Source organism: Hyposmocoma kahamanoa, unplaced genomic scaffold, assembly GCF_003589595.1.
Source record: "Hyposmocoma kahamanoa isolate Upper Pololo Valley unplaced genomic scaffold, ASM358959v1 88, whole genome shotgun sequence".
In the NCBI taxonomy this organism is placed as follows: domain Eukaryota; kingdom Metazoa; phylum Arthropoda; class Insecta; order Lepidoptera; family Cosmopterigidae; genus Hyposmocoma; species Hyposmocoma kahamanoa.
In genome coordinates this window covers 1,116,385-1,134,694 of record NW_020654466.1, presented here as the reverse complement: position 1 = coordinate 1,134,694, position 18,310 = coordinate 1,116,385, and the positions used below count along the sequence as shown (strand labels likewise).

Sequence of the window (18,310 nt, the reverse complement as noted above, 5' to 3'; positions counted from 1 at the left end):
GTCCGGGAATACGGTGTATTGGACGCTTTAACGCGAAATGGAAAAATATACACAAATATTGGTAACGAACAAATAAATAACGAAGATGACGGTGAAGGCTGAAGAGGATGTAAGTTCTAATATATTATTTATTACGATAAAGATAAGAATTAAAGCACCAATCAAAGATTTCTCCGGATCAAATGATAATAGCTTATGTGAAATTGAATATCATATAAAAAACAATAAAAGAGAATTTGGCTCGCCCACAAATGTAAGTAACATAATTATTAACACTAAGAAAAATTCTTCGATCCGTCTCGATACGAACCAGGATATACCGTTCCTTACGCTCTCCCAACTGTGCTACGAAACGAACACTACGAATTTTTCAATATTAACGACTTTTTTGCCGTTTTTGTTAGTGTTCGATATTTGCAGTAAAAATTATAATAAACTACCTCTAGTGTCTAATTTTTTTTTGTCAAATTGCTGTCGCAAAAAAAATTGAGGTCATAACCAAAACATTGGATGTAAAACATTGTGATAATAAACTTAATATCACACGTAACATAATGTTCAAAGATGGCGTAAATTTTTAATAAAACTCCCAATTTTTTAGTTCTCAATTAAATTAAAAAATGTTTTAGGAACTGCTATGGTTTTTTAATGCAACTATAAGTAGTGCGGTTGTTCAAATTTTTGCAATTACGAGATGTGTCAGAAAAGTTCCTGGGCTGAAAAATAAAATTAATTACAAACCGGAAAGAGTAAGTCCGGTAAGAGTTTTCCACGTCAGAGTACTGAGGTACGTTTTCCTCAATGAGTAAGAAGAGACGAGAGTTATGGCAGGACTGCTCGTGATTGCCTTGATCATTCGACATTTCCTAGTCCAGAAGACCCGACTTAGTTCCGTGCGATTTTAGCCTCTCGCCCAAGCTCAAGGGAGTCATCAAAGGGTCCCGTTATGAAGATGCGAACGGCATCAAATAGGCTGTCACGATACTGTGGAGAATCTTGAAAGTATCCTTGCCGGAGCGGGTATAGGCACAACAGGGAAAGATGCGAAGTATTAGATTCCAAGGGAATTACTTTGAGTTTTCCACTCAAAGTTTTGAAATATTTTTTGTGACAACAGCCCTAAGATTTTTTCTGTCAAATCTCGTATATGCGGAATTCGACAGTTTCTGAACCTTTAAAGCAGTTGTATAGGAAACTATGACGCCGTGAGTACATTAAATCATCATCAGAATGACATTGTGGTACAAGTACCTAAAGTAAATACAACATTTGCAAACAGACAATTCAGCAAACGATCGGCCCATTTGTACAATTTAATTAATAAGGAATAAGAAATATACGCCAAAAGTTATAGAGACTGCAAAAAAGTTATATCAAAATGGCTACAGTCGAAATCGTATGAGGAAACCGAAGATCTATTAGAACACTTGCTTTAAAAACACTACTTTCTTAATCTATGGCGACAGGCTAAGACACACACGCGCGCACAAGCACACACACACACACACATACACACACACTTTTTCATATACAATTGCACACACTTAAGATTTAGGATTCAAATTAAATGTAAAATTAGAAGTTACGACAGCTGAAAATTGTTAATAAAAATAATTGTTTGTTTTGTTTAGACGATGTTTGGAAATGTAAAAATTAAACACTAAATTAAGTATAAGTTAAAAATGTTAAATATGCATTTAAAGCCATGGAAGAGCGGTGCCTCCTGACACAGGCTTGATAAGCTTAATAGGAGTTACCATCCACTGTTAATGTAGTTAATAGTATTACTGAAATAAACATTTTATTTATTTATTATCATCATTACAAAATGTGTAATAATAAATATACAGAATTTTCCATATTAGATTTTCATAGAGATTTTTAGACATATTATCCAGATAGCCAATACTGGTATTATCATTCGAAGCATACCCATTTTCGATAATGCATTGCATTTGATAAAAGGCCTTAGAAAGGTTTACAAAGTTTTTGAATAGCAAGCAGGCGACTTAAACACCCATTGTTTTTCTACGTACAGGCGAATTTGCAGTTCCGAACCACAGTACAACGACCTTGATAACCGGTCAATAACTTATTTGCTGAATTTCAGGTGGATGAACCTTTGAGAACATTAAAACAAAAATGTGTGAATTGCCTGAAAGGACCGAATTTAATAAAAACAATTATCATTTTGACTTGCACGGTAGTCGTTATGCGACAGGTAAATATTCTTTAACTGTATATGTAAAATGTTAAGTATTAACCCGCATATGACACGATGAAGTACATATATGTAAATCAACGAATATAACACCGGAAAATAAACTAACTCTTCACTACAATGCGTTATGCGTTTTCCTCGTATTATGTCCTACGAGATTATCTGGGTAAAGGGGCATATATACAAACCATATTTGAGTTGCAAAAACGAGCGATTCGTTCTGTGTACCGTTTAGGTTCTCGGGTTTCGCTCAGACAAAAGTTTAAGGAGACTGGTACCTATCATGACTGTGGCATCACTGTACATTTACTCAAATATTTTGTTAAATAATTTCGTTAAGAAAGAAGACATCCATAATATTAACTTTAGAACTAAGTTCAAACTCATAGTACCACGGTTTTGTTTAACTAAGGTAAAGCATACTTTTATGGAGAACTGTATACGTTTTTACAATAAGTTTTTACGTGTTAGATAAAGATGTACGGAAAGACAAAATTAGTCTAGATTCCACACAATTATGATTCGAAGTGTATTTCGTAGCGTTTAAAGTTATTTGTAAAGAGCAATGTCTAGAGTTTCTTGCTCGTTCTTCTCAGGGAGGTCAGCCAGTAAACCAACAGTAGTTTAAAAAGTGACGTTTTTAAGTGTAATAATGTTACCCATGGAATAAATTTAGATTATTTGACTTTGACACGTAAATGCCTATTTGCTCTGGCCTTGAAGAGCTCCAAATTTTTGGTTTCGGAAAACACAGATATCGGCAATGTATTCTATTATTTTGACGGACCCATCATGGAGAACAACGCTTCTTGCGAATGGGTGATAAGTCAATATATAAAGTTGGACTGTTCCGGATTTTCCAGTTGACTGATTGTTTCCTAATCTTGTTCTACCTGTACTCTGAAGCTCTATTGTAAATTTATGATTCCTGTTACCAGTACACCGCTGGGATCATCGTTATCTTCAGCCAACAAAGGGTGAATATACTGGGCAACCTATAGTAGACTCTCAATGTGTCAAAATTCTTCGCTTTATTATGCTTCATTGACATGGCGTCCAAATTTGCAATTTCAATAACATACAATTTGCATAGTTTAATGCAAATTAATTACACTGAAAATGTAACCTGATTTACCCTCAACAGCCCATTATAGTTTACTTCTGGACATAGCAGCCTCATTATATCATTTATAATTCAGAAAGTTATGTATATTCACAGATTGCAGTGTGCGTGTTAAAATTGACAAACATGCCTATAACAACATACACCCATTTCGACTTCAACAAGACTATCATGTACCCAAGCGTTACTTTCTGCAAGGAACCAGCTTACAAGTATGATAAATTGATAGTAAGTGCACACAAAGAATGATTTATGTTACCAGCTAAAAAGACCTTTAAATTTATCTTTATTCTATGGTGTCGTCCTGTCATTAACTCACTCATAGTCCCGCACAATGGTAACTCTATGTCGCGGGTGCCATGGCCACCCACATAGACAACCGCAAATTACACGCAACCTCACGAGATAAATAAGTGGAGGCCGTACAAATATTTCTCCCAGCCCGGGAGTCAGATCCGGGACCTCTGGACCAGCAAGGTAACCGTTAAATACTATTGTAAGGAATCTAGACGGAAATCTAGAACGTAGATGTTGATATGCTTTCTTAACAAAATTAGAACGGATTCGATATTCCAAAAGTTTAGAATAAGATTCAAACGATTAGTTTAATAGATTTTACCAAATTTTAACAACGAAAATTAGCTCTTCCTGTATTCAAAATAAAGTTCAATTGGAACATGACTAAAACGTATTTATTTGAGTATCCTACAAAATGTAGCAACTACTATCGAAGTACATTTTTTTATCGGGAAGAGCTATAGAAAAAATTCAGTGTCGTGTTCTCATACAAACGCACGATGCCACAATCTGTAGCATTATTATGTATTAGGATGCAATAACTGATTACGGATAATATTGTTTATCAGGATTACGGCCTCTACGGTCATCCTCGTTACACATTAGCATGGGAAACTTTCAACTTCTCCGCCGTAGACCTTGTGGAGATGTGGAACGACATCACTCACGAGGCTGATGATCTTTTAGTCACATATGCCTTGGATTCTAAGGAGGATAGTAAGAAATTTTCCAGCACATATTATTGCCACACTCTTAGTAATATCAATATTGTTAACATAATACATTCATATTATCACCAAAGTTGAAGCCTTGACAGTCCCACAACAGGTTTGCAAGTGGTAGATTATAGCTAGCCTCGTCTCTTATTTAATTGACCCATTTTTTGGGAAAACCGATAGTTGCTGATTGTCTACGCCTATACAGTATACCTAGTAGACAGGCTTGGATTGTCTTATAGAAAAGATACATAAGTGTTAGTGGATTATATCTCGATCAGATTGGGGATAACCTTGAAAAAGACCAGGTTAAAAAAATCGAAAATTAAAGGATATATATGAAGGGACTGATGCGAGTGGAGGAGGCGGAAGAGGTTTGTCAGATACCTAGCGAGTGGAAGTTCAAGGTTTCTACTAGCACTAGTGGGGAATGGAAAAGACGTAGAAGTGTGCTACGTACCGACGTGGTGCTAAAGATTAATGTAATTCTCTGATATTGTTAGCAATAAATGATTTCATTTCATTTTTCATTTCATTTCATATTTCTGAAGACCCTAAAACTAATCTAAATTGATCAGTGGGATACTTGGCATCGGCTCAAAATGTCAAGAAAGTGTTCCGGATTCCCTCCCAGCCTACTTGTCGCCTGCCGCCAGCGGTCATGCTATGATAACTGAAACCTAACTGACAACCTATTTGTAGCCTAGCGAATCACCTGATATCTGTAGATTTACAGTTTAATCTTGTAAAGATGAAGCATATAAATTTCTATATATAGATACCTACAATATAATATGAACTGGGAACGTAACAAGTCATATGTTTGGAATTATACGCACCGTCTCTGACTCGGGTCTCTGTCAACAATGAACATCGACTCGCTACGGTTTTGGCAAACCTCTTGCTCTGCTCCACCGCAGCAATCTCTTCATACTGTTTTATTGTAGCTATATTAGTAGCAGTACAACTCACTGTGAAAGAGTTCATCAAGGAGGTACTCCCATCCACCACATCTGTTTCCAGTTTTGCTGGTGAAATTCCAGTCACGTGGGATTTGTCAATTTTATATCTCAGGTAACGGGCACAGAGGCAGTGCCCTTAAGATCTTTGCGATTTAATGTTTTAAGTGACACTGCAACTGTTATGGATAGAAGGCGAATGCGATGGAAGGCGTGTCGCTCAATCAATATAAAAAAAAAATTGCCGTTTATACGTGATACTTTTAACTTGATCTTTTAAAGAACGTTGATTAATATTATTTTCACCAATTTCTGCTTTATAGACATAGAAATTAGTTCTACAATAGGCTTCTACCATGGGCGATGTCATACACTCGTCCCGAAAGCACCCAGCGTACGTGCGTCACATAAATCCGGATATTCAATAACCCTGAAGCATACCCAAGACGAAATCGATAACATTATCAGCGCTCACTTACCTGGGTTCCACGTCTATATTCACTACACTAGAGAGCCATTTACAGGTTAACAAATTTTTTTTGTTTATGATGTTAAAATCAACATATAGTCAAACAGGCATTTGGAATATTAAACATCTTTATCGTCATCAACACTACTAAGCTAAGTACTGGTCCTCACAAATATAAACGTCTGAGTCGACATGCTAAGAAGAAGAAGAGAACACCACTATACGTCACATTGCTGGGCATGGATCATCTCTAAGGAGACTTTTTTGTCAACCTTTTATTACGATGTTTTCCTTCGCCGTTTCAAAAAAAGAAAGACGAGAGGGAATTGTTATTCCAACTAGTATCACATTAAGATCTCTCTATTACAGTTAGTAGATTCTTTCGCATGACCCTGGTTTTTGTGTTAGAATACGAAATATACTTCATGCTTTATAAAAAAAAATACTTTCCTACTCGCGTATACAACGAACAAATTCTATTGAAATGTTACATTCTTTCCATTGAAACGTTTTGAGTGATCTCAGAATGATCTGCAACAAGCACATCGAAAAATTCGTAAGATCCGCTAGTTCGTTCCGTGTCTTAGTTGGCAAAGAGTCTGGCACAGTTTGCTAGGAGACGTTGGTTCGAATCCAGTCGGATCAAAGTGAATTTTTATATAATAAATATGAATATTTTTGTAGAAGTGGAAGTATACAACGGAGGTCTGGTGGATTATTTGTATATTAATACGGGAGAGACGGTGACAGCGAAGTTGACAGTTAACGAGTACGTTAAGACTGGCAAAGAAGACGGCCTTTGCACTGATGCTGAAGGATACAGTGCGAATATGGTAAGAATCAAACGACCAGTTCAAGAATGGCAATGACGTGCTATCTGAGCTTATGATAATTATATTTCTGCTGTAAAGTCAAAATAAACACTGTCGATCTGTTAATTGTGATAAGCTGCTGCCGTGTCAGACGTATCTCATGTATCTCACGAAACCTGGTTTTGAAAAAACGCTGTTTAAAGTTTTGTTTCGTAATTTGCGAAGACTTATTTTACGGAGACTTTATGCAATTATTAAAAAAAAACGTAAAAAGATTGGTTAAAGCCTAAAGTATACGGGGAATGTTTCAAATATCTGAAAAAGTATTAATTTTTTTATTTATTATTGATAACAGAGTTTGGCGTGACAATTTCCCCATACAAATTAAGTAAATCGACTATATCTTAAGATAGAATAAATATAATAAAATAGAATTATTACAAAGTGACTGATTTTTTAGATAAATGTGGACATGAAATTAGTGCTTAATGTATATGCATGTACAATGTAATAATGATGTATAAATATTTTATAGTTTGACATAGATGGTTATTATTTTGTTGTTTTTAATTGACTGTTTATTTTTTGTTGATTACTGATATCGACATGAAATTATAATGTGTATGTTTAATGTAATAATGATGTATGATATTTAATAGTTTAACTGGTAACAATATCACTAAATTATATTTAAGTAAAATTTTCCATGCCTAGTCAGGTAAAACATGTGTTCTGTAATAGTTGTTCCATCCCATGTTTTAAGCAAATAAAATTTCATCATTTCACTAAAATATATAGCCTAAAACCATATAGTGACAAATATATGACAGGCAATATCATAATCAATTATTTGGCCTAATTTAAAAATATATCCGTATTCCAGTGCACCACGCAATACGTATGGGACCTTGTTACTAAAGAAGCCGGATGCTCAGGGCCCTGGATGGTTAGTGACAAACCTCTATGTAATAACTATGAAGACATGAGAACTCTGATCAACCTTTACATGAAGTAAGAACGAGTACTTGTTTTACTATTAAATTAAACCGTGTATTTGTTATCCAGAAAAAATGTGTCAGGGCTATATGTAGAGTAGGTCCGCTCGAATCTTGTAGACCGTTTTTTAGGAAGCTTAATCTTCTAACGCTTCCCGTCATGTACGTGTATGAGGTACGCATGTTTGTTAAAAAAAACTTGGTCTTATTTACTAGGAAACGTGAAGTATGTAATTTTTTAACTAGATATCCAAACCGCTTAGCTGGCCCCTCCCATTACACTACTTGCTTTGATGGGAATTGCTATAACATGTCCATTATACATGCTTTGCCTGCAGCAATCTCAGATTTAGCTACAAAAATATTAAAAAAAAGTTATTTGACTAGTTATATGATCTGTGTTTTTATGACTCACTGATTTTATTGCTGTTGCTATTTATTGGTATTTTTACTTAATTTTATTTGACAGATTATATAATTTTAATTTATGACATTATTTAACTTCAATTTTAATTTTAATATTTGCCTACCAGTATCAGGAGTAACGCGTGTTCATGACACCTTGTATAATAATATCTTTTGTTACCGTGTTTACTTGCGAATATATATTTAATTTCATTTCATATTATTTACTATTGCCAGTGTACTGTCACATTACCTATTACTGTCGTAAAGCAGCACACTGCACTGTGAACATTACTGCTTTCCGGTGTTGAAGGGGGTCGGTGAAATTACAGGCCTATGGGACTTATCAACTTATGTCTAAGGTGACGGGAGCAGTGGCAGTGCCCCTTGGTGATTTAAAGCACTGAGTGGCATTGTAACTGTTATGGATAGGCGTTGTTCATCTCGTCACTTGATTTTATAAATAAAAATTGTAATATATATATAATACAGTATTTGAAAGTTTATAAGTAGAAAATATTGTCGAGAGCCAGAAATAGGTAAGGTGGCAGTACTTCCCTGGAGGAACTCTTTCCACGAGGAGCTCTACTACTAGCAGTAGCTAGTACTTATACGTTTCCAGGAACCACGAGGACCACGATTTAGTCCCGGACTGTCTAACATTCTGCCGAGCGTTATTGTACAACACGTACGTCACAGACAGACAGAAATACTATTTTTGGGATTCTTTACATTCTCAATGGTCGTACAGAACGCATGACGCCAAATTACAATCGCAGGTATGAAGACATGTAAATAAAGAATGGATATTGTTTGTAGTTACTACGGCCAACCGAAGCCTATCTAAAGACTTCCACATGAGAGAAGACTCTCAGAGATTTTGATAACAAATGAAAGTCCGTTGGTTCGTTCCGTGGCTTAGTTGGTATAGCGTCTGGCACGGTATAATATAATAACGCTCACACTCATGTATGCAAGAAGACGTCGGTTCGAATCCGACCGGATCGAAGGAATTTTTTCTGAGTGTTTTTTCTGAGTGTTCGATCTTAGTATCAATAATTATAACAAACTAGTGGAGTAATTTCACAAAAAGTAATCGAATATCAATTCAATAAAAATTTAATTAATACAGTGAATAGCGACATCTCTCGCCAGGACTGGTAGCTGTAAAGGTACTAACTGGGTGATAAATCTATCATAGATTTCTCATAGATGGCGCTACGACTAAAAAGTCGTTGAAAGACCAAGTACAAAGACACGACGCAAGCACATAGAAAAATTCGTGAGGTCCGTTGGTTCGTTCCGTGGCTTAGTTGGTATAGCGTCTGGCACGGTATGCAAGAAGACGTCGGTTCGAATCCGACCGGATCGAAGGAATTTTTTCTGAGTGTTCGATCTTTGTATTAATAATTATAACAAATGAAAGTAATTTCAATTTCAGCTCTTCATCCATTTTAATTCCAAGATGGTGTCTGTTTATAACGAGCGCTATACTTACGACTGGAATATATTCATTTCTGATCTTGGAGGGAGTGTTGTAAGTACATTTTTTTACGATCTTGCAATACTGGCTTAAGACAACTATTTCAGTTTTGAAATTAAATTTGATTAAACTGATGCAAACATTTGGTAACGTTCTTGTTGCGTTATACTAGGTTCTAGTTAGGTGTAAACAAATATTTGAATTGTATATAATATATATATGCTACGGTAAGTGTGATTAATTGGAAATTACTAATAATTATCAATCATTATTAATAATTACCGACATTCGGTGTAAAAGTTATATATTAATTTCAATTTAGAAAATCGACTGTGCACTGACAACCGGTATTATCTAAATTTTCTAAAGATTTCACTTTTTAATACCATTTCATATTATTGCAAATTCCGCAGCGTTGCAAGAAATTCCATTGTTTTTAGTAACATGTGTAATAAAAATGTTTAAATACTACGTATTTTTATTTCATAAACCAGATGCTATATAAATGACGCAAACAAGTTTTTTCTTCATCTTGTAAATTTGTCAAATTTGAGAGAGTACCGGTTGCCAGTTCACGGTCGAAATAAAACTATTTTTCCGGATTTAAATCGCGTATGTTTGTTTTTTCAAACAAACCAACGTTGTGCCCTTTACAGGTCCTATGGTCAATTTATTTCTTTAAACAATCATTCCACAAATAAAATCTGAACATTGTTATTGAAACGGCAATTTAAGTTTGTAAGAATACCTCACTTGTATAACTACTGCGATTTCTTCTTCCACGCCCCCACCGGCAATGCAATATATACGGTTCGAAGGAATTTTTTCTAAGTGTTCGTACTTTGTATTAATAATTGTAACAAACTAGTGTGGTAATTTCACAGTAAATAATTGAATATCATGACGGTGCAACTTCCTGACATTCAATAAACTTAATTACAATTATTAAAGCAACATTTCTAGTCAGCTGTTGGCAACTGTAAAGGTACCTACCTGGTTGAGTGAAGAAATAGATTTCTCACAGATAGCGCTGTGGCAAAAAAGTGGTTGAAAAACCAAAATAATAAATTAATTAATTTTACCGGTGATTATTAATAATTAAATCTTAGTTAATTGTAATTAATTTAATTGTTTTATTTGTTTACAAATAAAATTTCGCCAACCAGGAACGAACCTTTCGGTTTCTGATATGGTATGTTATTCAATGGGAAAGCAGCAGCGGTAGGAAGAGGAGCGTGACGCGCCGATGCCAAATAAGTAATACTCGACCAAATTAACTTTATTAGCTTTTAAATTCGAGTCGAGTATTACGTAATTATTTCCGACGAACGAGAGTAGACACCCTGTTTGCGTTTTTGAGCTACTTCGGCCCCCTCCTGAACCTAAACCAGGTTAGGTTAGTTTAGTATATGACAAAGCTGAACCAGAACTGAATTTCTTTGCGTGTGCAATTGAAATTGCAATAGCGAGTTTTAAGTGATGAATTTTACAGTTTTTATAGCATTTACCAAATTATGAGGTAATTATTAATAATGACCGGTTATTATTCATATTTATTACATTAATTACACTTACCGTAACATTTATACATGCTTAGAATAATAACGTTTAGAAACCTAGTGCGCACACGCTAAGTGCGGCAAATTGAAGCGCTCCCAATGGGCCTACACTAGAGGGCGGGCCTTCAGTGCTCGGATCAAGAATTTTAGCTAAAAATGACGAAATGTGCGGTAATTGAGTGTAAAAATACGTCAGACAAACATAAAAAAGATACTAACATCACATTCCACAAGGAAGTAACGCGTTTCAACTTGTATTTTTATATAAATATTCACTAAAACCGAAAATTAACCTACTACTAAAACTAGCCGACATGAATTTGATTTTTGCCTCACTTGTGACAGTTCGTTTGATATGAAACTATCATTCTATGCGTTATTATTCTAAGTATTTCAGAATGACAATACGACTATACTTTTGGTACAAAAGTTACAGAATAAAAATAAAGAAAATAAAATGAATGAATGAAATGACTACATGATATCTGCTAAGTTCACCGAGCTCCCAGGACATGAAGTTCGGTGAACCTAGCAAGCAGATCGGAGTCCCACATATACCCTATCATTTTAAGAACTCTGAGCTCTTTCGCACTCTGCGCGGGCGGGTAGCCACCTTTTTCGCATCAGTGTGTAAAAATCCTCTACACTAGGGTCGGCAAATATACCCGACGCACTGCAGTGGCTAGGAAGCCCAAACAGAGCCCTCGGGGCCTACCATAACCTTTCCAAAAACAATCTTATTTCAATGTAAGCTTAAAGTAAGCTTATTGTAATACTACTCATATTCGTAATATGACGAACCTGTCAACCAAGAAATGTATTATTGCAAAAGTGATTGAAAGAACGAATGATTACCCAATATTGTCTATTCCTTACTACAAATAGGAAAGAAATAACGCTATATGAACTATATAATGCCATCTCTTTCGTTTTTGATGTTCCGAATCATCTTATCGTAGTATAATGCTTGAGTATTTGATGTTATTTACATTCAGAGAATGTTGACTGTTAAAAAAAGAAAAGTATGTAATAATAAAATCTATTTATATATATAATTATTCCGCATTTTCATGAACAAAAATACATTAAACAAGCTGAGTTTTGATTCGGAACTATAGTCAAGTTTCAACTGTTAGTTTCGCCAAGGAGCATATAGATGCGCTGTTATAATTTTACGCAATAAACATCGCGTATTCTTATTTAACGAAAAATTATTTACTATGTGCTAATAAATAAAAAATAAACAAAATATTGGAGAGATATATGTAAATAAATAAGTTCTACTTAACTTTTAATCATTACAAATTAATATTAAGACAATGAAACTGAAAATAATATCGTTTCCATTGCATCCGTGTAACTATTTTAAGATTGCTGAATTTGACATAAGAGCAATATTACTTTAATGTTAAAGTCGCGTCATAGTACGAACTGCGTGAATGAATGATCACAAAGCTGCCAATAAAACATCATAGTTTTAACATTACAATAAGCTTACTTTAAGCGCGTTATGGTACGAGAAGTCAATGTAAGGTTAAAGTAATATTGTTTTAAGAGGTTGTGGTAGGCCACCAGAATACATTATTATACAAAATACGTAGCGTGTTGTAAGCCTTCTGAGTAAAGCTGACCCATAGGCTACTTGTGTAGAATGTCTAGCAGTATGCTTTTGACTTCAGCTGTATAACGAGCAAACCTATAAGCCAGCATATTACCCCGAGCCTACAAAGCCCTGAATTCCCTTTTTATGTTTAAGTTGTCATAAGTTTCCCGTCACTATAGGTATGCCCAAGGTATCTTTTGTTAATAAATAAATTGTTTAGCTAAAAGCAGGTTAGAATAAAACGGGATTTGAAATTGAGTGGAGGGCATTAGCCCTCCACTCCAAAAAATCCCTCTCCGGACTCAAGGGTATACATAAAGCATTTCCCCTCGTGCAACAAAAAAAAAAGACTAATACCAAACCACTGCTTTAAGTTAAACAATGTATGAGTTATTTAGGCGTGGTTCTTTCATTCTTTTATTTACAGGGTTTCCTTCTCGGCCTCTCCGTGATAAGCATCTTAGAGATGGTGAGAAAGATATGGTCTTTGATCATCAGTCCATTGATCAGGAGATCGAGGTTAAAAGAGGAAAGGGACTGTGTCAGCGTCAGTGGTTCCACAGTCACAGCTCAGTTGGACATGAATACGGACACAAAATTCCTCCATAAATGGGAGCATGAGTATGAGAAAAGTATTTTGAAAGATTATATTTAATGACTTGATCTCGATTTTCGGTACTTGATTTGTTTTTAATTATATTATCCGAGCATTAATTTTGTATTTAATTTTTGTATTAATACAAAGATCGAACAAACAAAGAAATATTCCTTCGAAAGGGACTCGAGCTGGCACGTGTTTGCCAGTTCAGGGATAACTTTAGTATTATCATTTATTTATTAAGGTGAGTCACCGGAGGAGAATTGGGAAAAACTGTTTTGCTTTGATCAAATGGTTTAGGTGTTTACTATTAAATAATGATCTTACGAAAAATATACAATACGCCCAAGGATATTGTCACGCTGACCCAATATAGGTTGGTACAAGGTTGTTGCTGATGTGCGCGCTTCTCAGTAGGCTATGAAGGAAGGAATAGCTCATCTTCTTCCTTCTTAGCGAGGTGAGTCCGGAAAAGGTTAGGCACCGCTGGGTCTTGGAAGAATGCTTCGACGCCCCCAAGGTCCGGCACGTGGTGCTGAGACGGGTGCCGCGAGGTTTTAGTGAGCAGGAGTCTCATATAACCTTCCGTCTGTGTCCTCCCTAGACTTCCCCGCGTCAAAAAAGGGTTGTTGCTGATGAAGCAATTGCAAGCAGCCATTGACTTACAATTATATGGACGTCGGGTCCGCGCTAAAAAGTGTCCGCACTTGTAAGGCGCTAAAATCGTATACAGAGCGCCAAACTCCGCTTTAGTCTTCATTTGTTCGACTGACAGCGCGATACTACGATGACATTACAACTTAAATTTCGAATAGGTTTACTTGGGACATTTTTTTCGTGGTTTTTGTATTAGACCCGTCGTCCATTTATTTGTAAGTCAATGCAAGCAGCTGATTTTTTGAGCTTAACATCAGCGGATACCAATGCGCATGCTGATTTTATGTATTTAAAAAAACGCGAAAAATGTACATCCTTACTGAAATGAAAAAACTTTTTTTTGGATATTGTAATATAGTATTACCTATTTCATTAATTTTGTGATATTTGTAACAAAAGAATCAATCTTCATGAAAACAATAAAAACTGTCTAGCTTAATCGTTTTGGAATTTTTTCAAAGTTATATTTTAAGAACAATACCTGAGCTGCTTTTTAGGATTACAATCTGTTTCTGAAAGATTTGTAAATTATTTCAGCGTGCCTTTTAGATCACGTCACGACTCGAATATTCGCAATGAATATCAGCATCAATCAATGCTGGCTTCACACATTTTGAAGTCAGCATTCATTCAGCACAGCCTATGGTTGTAAATCTTATTCGACACATAGATTACATCACAGTGTTCCCTTTCATCATTAGCGGGAAGTATTGCTATTTTTGCCAACCGGTCATAAACGTGCGCGAGATGAGACTCACGGGAAGACGACACGGCCTAATGTGACGTCACGACGAACGGCATAGGTGCAGCGGCACTCGCCTTATTGACAGCTACCGGCGACGGTTAACACTACTACAATATTGTATTTGCAATCCAAGCTGTATAATTGAGACGGCGAATATGGCAGCCCTATTGTATCTTTCTTCATAAGTGTTGTTTGTTGGGACAGGGACCTTCTCAGTCCTAACCCTAGATCAGCCCGTTTGCATAGACTTCGTGTTAGCATCACTGGCGGAGGGCTTGGCCCGAACGCCCGCCGTACCCTGATTTTACTGGGGAGCTCGTAGTCTCCCTGGAACTCCCTATCATTTTTTCCACTTTTTGTTTTACGTCTCTTTACATAACCCCTATCGTCTCGTAACAGCTATGAAACATCCACAAATGTACGGAAATTATAAATAGTTATACGGGATTATTATCGGGATTTCAATCGTCCACCTTTCAGATGAGAAGCAATGGAACTCTAATTAAGAGCTATACTTCAAAAAGTATAATAGAAAACCTTGCTTTTACATGTCAATCAAGAACAGTAGGCAGATGTGTACGTTCAGGATTCCAAACGCAACGTTAACTAGTTGATTTATTCTTCGTCAATCATTCAGCAATAAATAAATAATGAATGTTTACCAGCGAATTGCGAAAATGTTTGCCGGCACGCTGTATTGCAAAATCATTGTACGCAAAATGAGTTTTATAGGTGTACCACAGGGAGCTAGTATATGGCCTTTATTTTTTAAAGTTTACCGATTAATACCCTAAGAAAGAATCTCCAATGCTCTTATGCCTTCTACATAGTCACTTCTGTAAACTATACTTAAACCATTATCATAGTCTGCCGATTACAGACCTTCACTTGCCAAGACCCTAACGCGCTTCTTTCGCTTCCTTCACTCACATTAATCTTTTTGTATGTCCTCAATCTTAACGAATATATATATATATACATCTCAACGTTTGCGAAACTACACATACATTTGTAATTTTGTTATTGTCACACTAAGAACAACAAGAAATGTACTGAACTCAGTTTTAGTAAACTGGTTTGTTGGTACAGCGGCGTACAACAAGGAAGTGTTTTAGAACCCATTAGTGGCGTACAACACGGAATGATCTTGAGCCAACGTACTTTTAAGTCTGTAGTAAATCTAGCAATGACTGTAAAAATTTTATCTGACTTCGCCCAAGAGCTAGATTTACAATAATTACGTCAATGTTTTACCATCGTACCCGTATAACATGTTTTCTTTGATGTCTAAACGCAGTCGGTCGATGAAATGCAGTGACGTCACAATTTGTGTAAAATGTGTGTAGAGTATTAAAATTTGTGATGATCTAACGTTTATTTTTTAGTTACAGACTGTTATTTTCATTCGAGAAGGTAGACGTTTCGAGAAAAAGGAAGTTAGTTCATTTGTGCAAATTTCTGAGCCTATAAATTCCTCTCATCTTTAAAACTAATGGCAATCCATTTCGATAAGGTTTGTAGTGTGAAACCACCGACTCCTTATCTTTATCATCGCGTTCCTTGGAAACGCAAGGGCGTCAAGAATCAAGAAATGTCCTTACTTTTTCCGATTCCTGACGCTCTTGCGAGTTAGAATTGATATTTACTATAGAACAAATACCTAAAACACCTGAAGTCATGTCTGATTTCGATATCTATGTGCACTGTCAATAAAGCATTTCACGGGTTGTTCCGCAGGTATGGTCTACCCCCTTACTTACTTACTTCGGTGGCGCAGTGACCCATAGTGGATCTTATTCTCCGACACCAGATTCTGCCACGCCTCTCGGTTCTGAGCTTGCTCCTTCCAGACATTAGCACCGAGGTCCTTGAAATCTTTCTGGACTTCATCGCTCCAGCAGTACCTAAGACGTCCGACCGGTCGGTTGTCCCAAATAAGCCCTCTTCGCGGCACGGTGTTCTCCCATTCTCTCCACGTGTCCGAACCGGCGGAGTCTCGCAGCGTGAGTTTTTCACGATCTCATATTTCACAATTCTTTCGTATGACTTATAAAAATGGGTTCTCGCAGGCGTGAACTAATATGTAAATGCAGTGTATCATGAGGAGTTGAAACGAATAAGGATAATCATCAACATCATGCATTGAAAAGCATAACTACCACGCAGACTTATTTAAAGGTTGACCCTGCTCTTGACGTTAAGCATTGAGAGCCTAAATCCAATAGCCAAGACAGTAAAGCAATAAGTAGGTACCAGAGAAATTGCCAATAATTCACGCTCACTTTAGGAAATCGTTTAGAAACTCATGTGTAACTAATGGGAATTAGATTCTCTTCAAATTTAACTTAGGGTGGTTATCAGAATGCAAGTGCAGTATAGCCGTTATTTACAAATAGAATAAGACAGAGAGTGCATTAATAATATGAAAGATGGCATGACAATATCCAACTAAAAAAGTTTAAATACTAGTAGTGTAATAATAATAGTGAATTACACTAATATTTCTGATTTGTGAAAATTTGTCTTTAAAATAAAATGTATAAAACAATACACAGTGTGCTTCATGTGCAACAGTGTAATATACAAAGTTGATGATTAATACGTAATAATTTTAAGTAATGTCTTTTTAACTTTTAATTTCTTCTTGAACTTGTGTATTGCCTACAGATGTCCTATCTGTTCAAAGATTTGCAATATTATACAAAACTGGGGCCTGAAAAGTATTTCTCTCAAGACACTTGTGGTATGAAAGGTGATATAGTGACCATATATATACATTCTAACTTTAAAACAGGTCATTCAAAAGTATCTGGAAAAAAAACCTGATACGAGAGAACGGATATTCAAGAAGCAGGTAGTCCATGAGTTCAAGATCACAGACCTCCATAGATGTCCATGAAAAGAACGATGATTGATAAACAAACATAAATATGACAAAAAGGAATTTACTGACTATGATCCAACCGGCTACCAATGTGTTCGAGCAACTGAATCTGTTTCAGTTTTATATCCCCTGCAATTGCACCTCTTGGCAAACGTTAAACAATTGCAATGCAGTGACGCATGTACGTGAGATAGTCGCTACATTCATTGACTCCTGCGGTAAGCGTTTTATGTAGTGTAATACGAATACAGTACTGTTCGTTGTTACTTGTAAACATAATATGTTCGTCACCTTCTATGTAAAAGACAAATATATTTCCTAACCTCAACGTCACTAGCAAAATTTCATTGCTCAAAAAATTTTAGATACCTTTGAGTAGAAGCTGCTTAAGTATACATTTGGCTATCAAATCTACGCCATGTATATCCCGTAGATTACCTAGAACTCAGTACAGCAAATGTGATTAGGTTTAGGCTTGTCAATCGGGTATAATCAATACGCAATGTGCTATCCTCAAAGTGTATTTTTTCATCTCTATTATTGAAAATGATGTTCGCCTCTCCTATCACATTGTTCACGTCTTAAGAGTATTAGTCACCCAGCAGCGTGTCGATAACCCAAATAAATGACAGCCCATTTAGTCGCTCATGATTGAAAGCTGGGTTTCTTTCTACGCATCATCAAAGACTATCGGCTCTAAGGTCGATAAGACATTATCATATTCAACCTAGCTTAATGTATTTACTGTTGTTTGAGCCGCTTCTATTTCAAATTTTTCATATTT

At 35.9% G+C, this 18,310-nt stretch overlaps 1 protein-coding gene across 1 annotated transcript; it reads left to right on the top strand.

Moving 5' to 3' along the window:
• On the top strand, positions 1-13,297 carry LOC113235867 (degenerin-like protein asic-1). The gene is made up of 10 exons (XM_026471788.1): positions 1-109; positions 2,111-2,221; positions 3,441-3,572; positions 4,211-4,358; positions 5,640-5,840; positions 6,470-6,618; positions 7,481-7,608; positions 8,620-8,776; positions 9,439-9,534; positions 13,070-13,297. Exons 1-10 carry the CDS (start codon positions 86-88, stop codon positions 13,295-13,297), a joined length of 1,374 nt encoding a protein of 457 aa, XP_026327573.1. The 5' UTR covers positions 1-85.
• Positions 13,298-18,310: the final 5,013 nt, after the last annotated feature.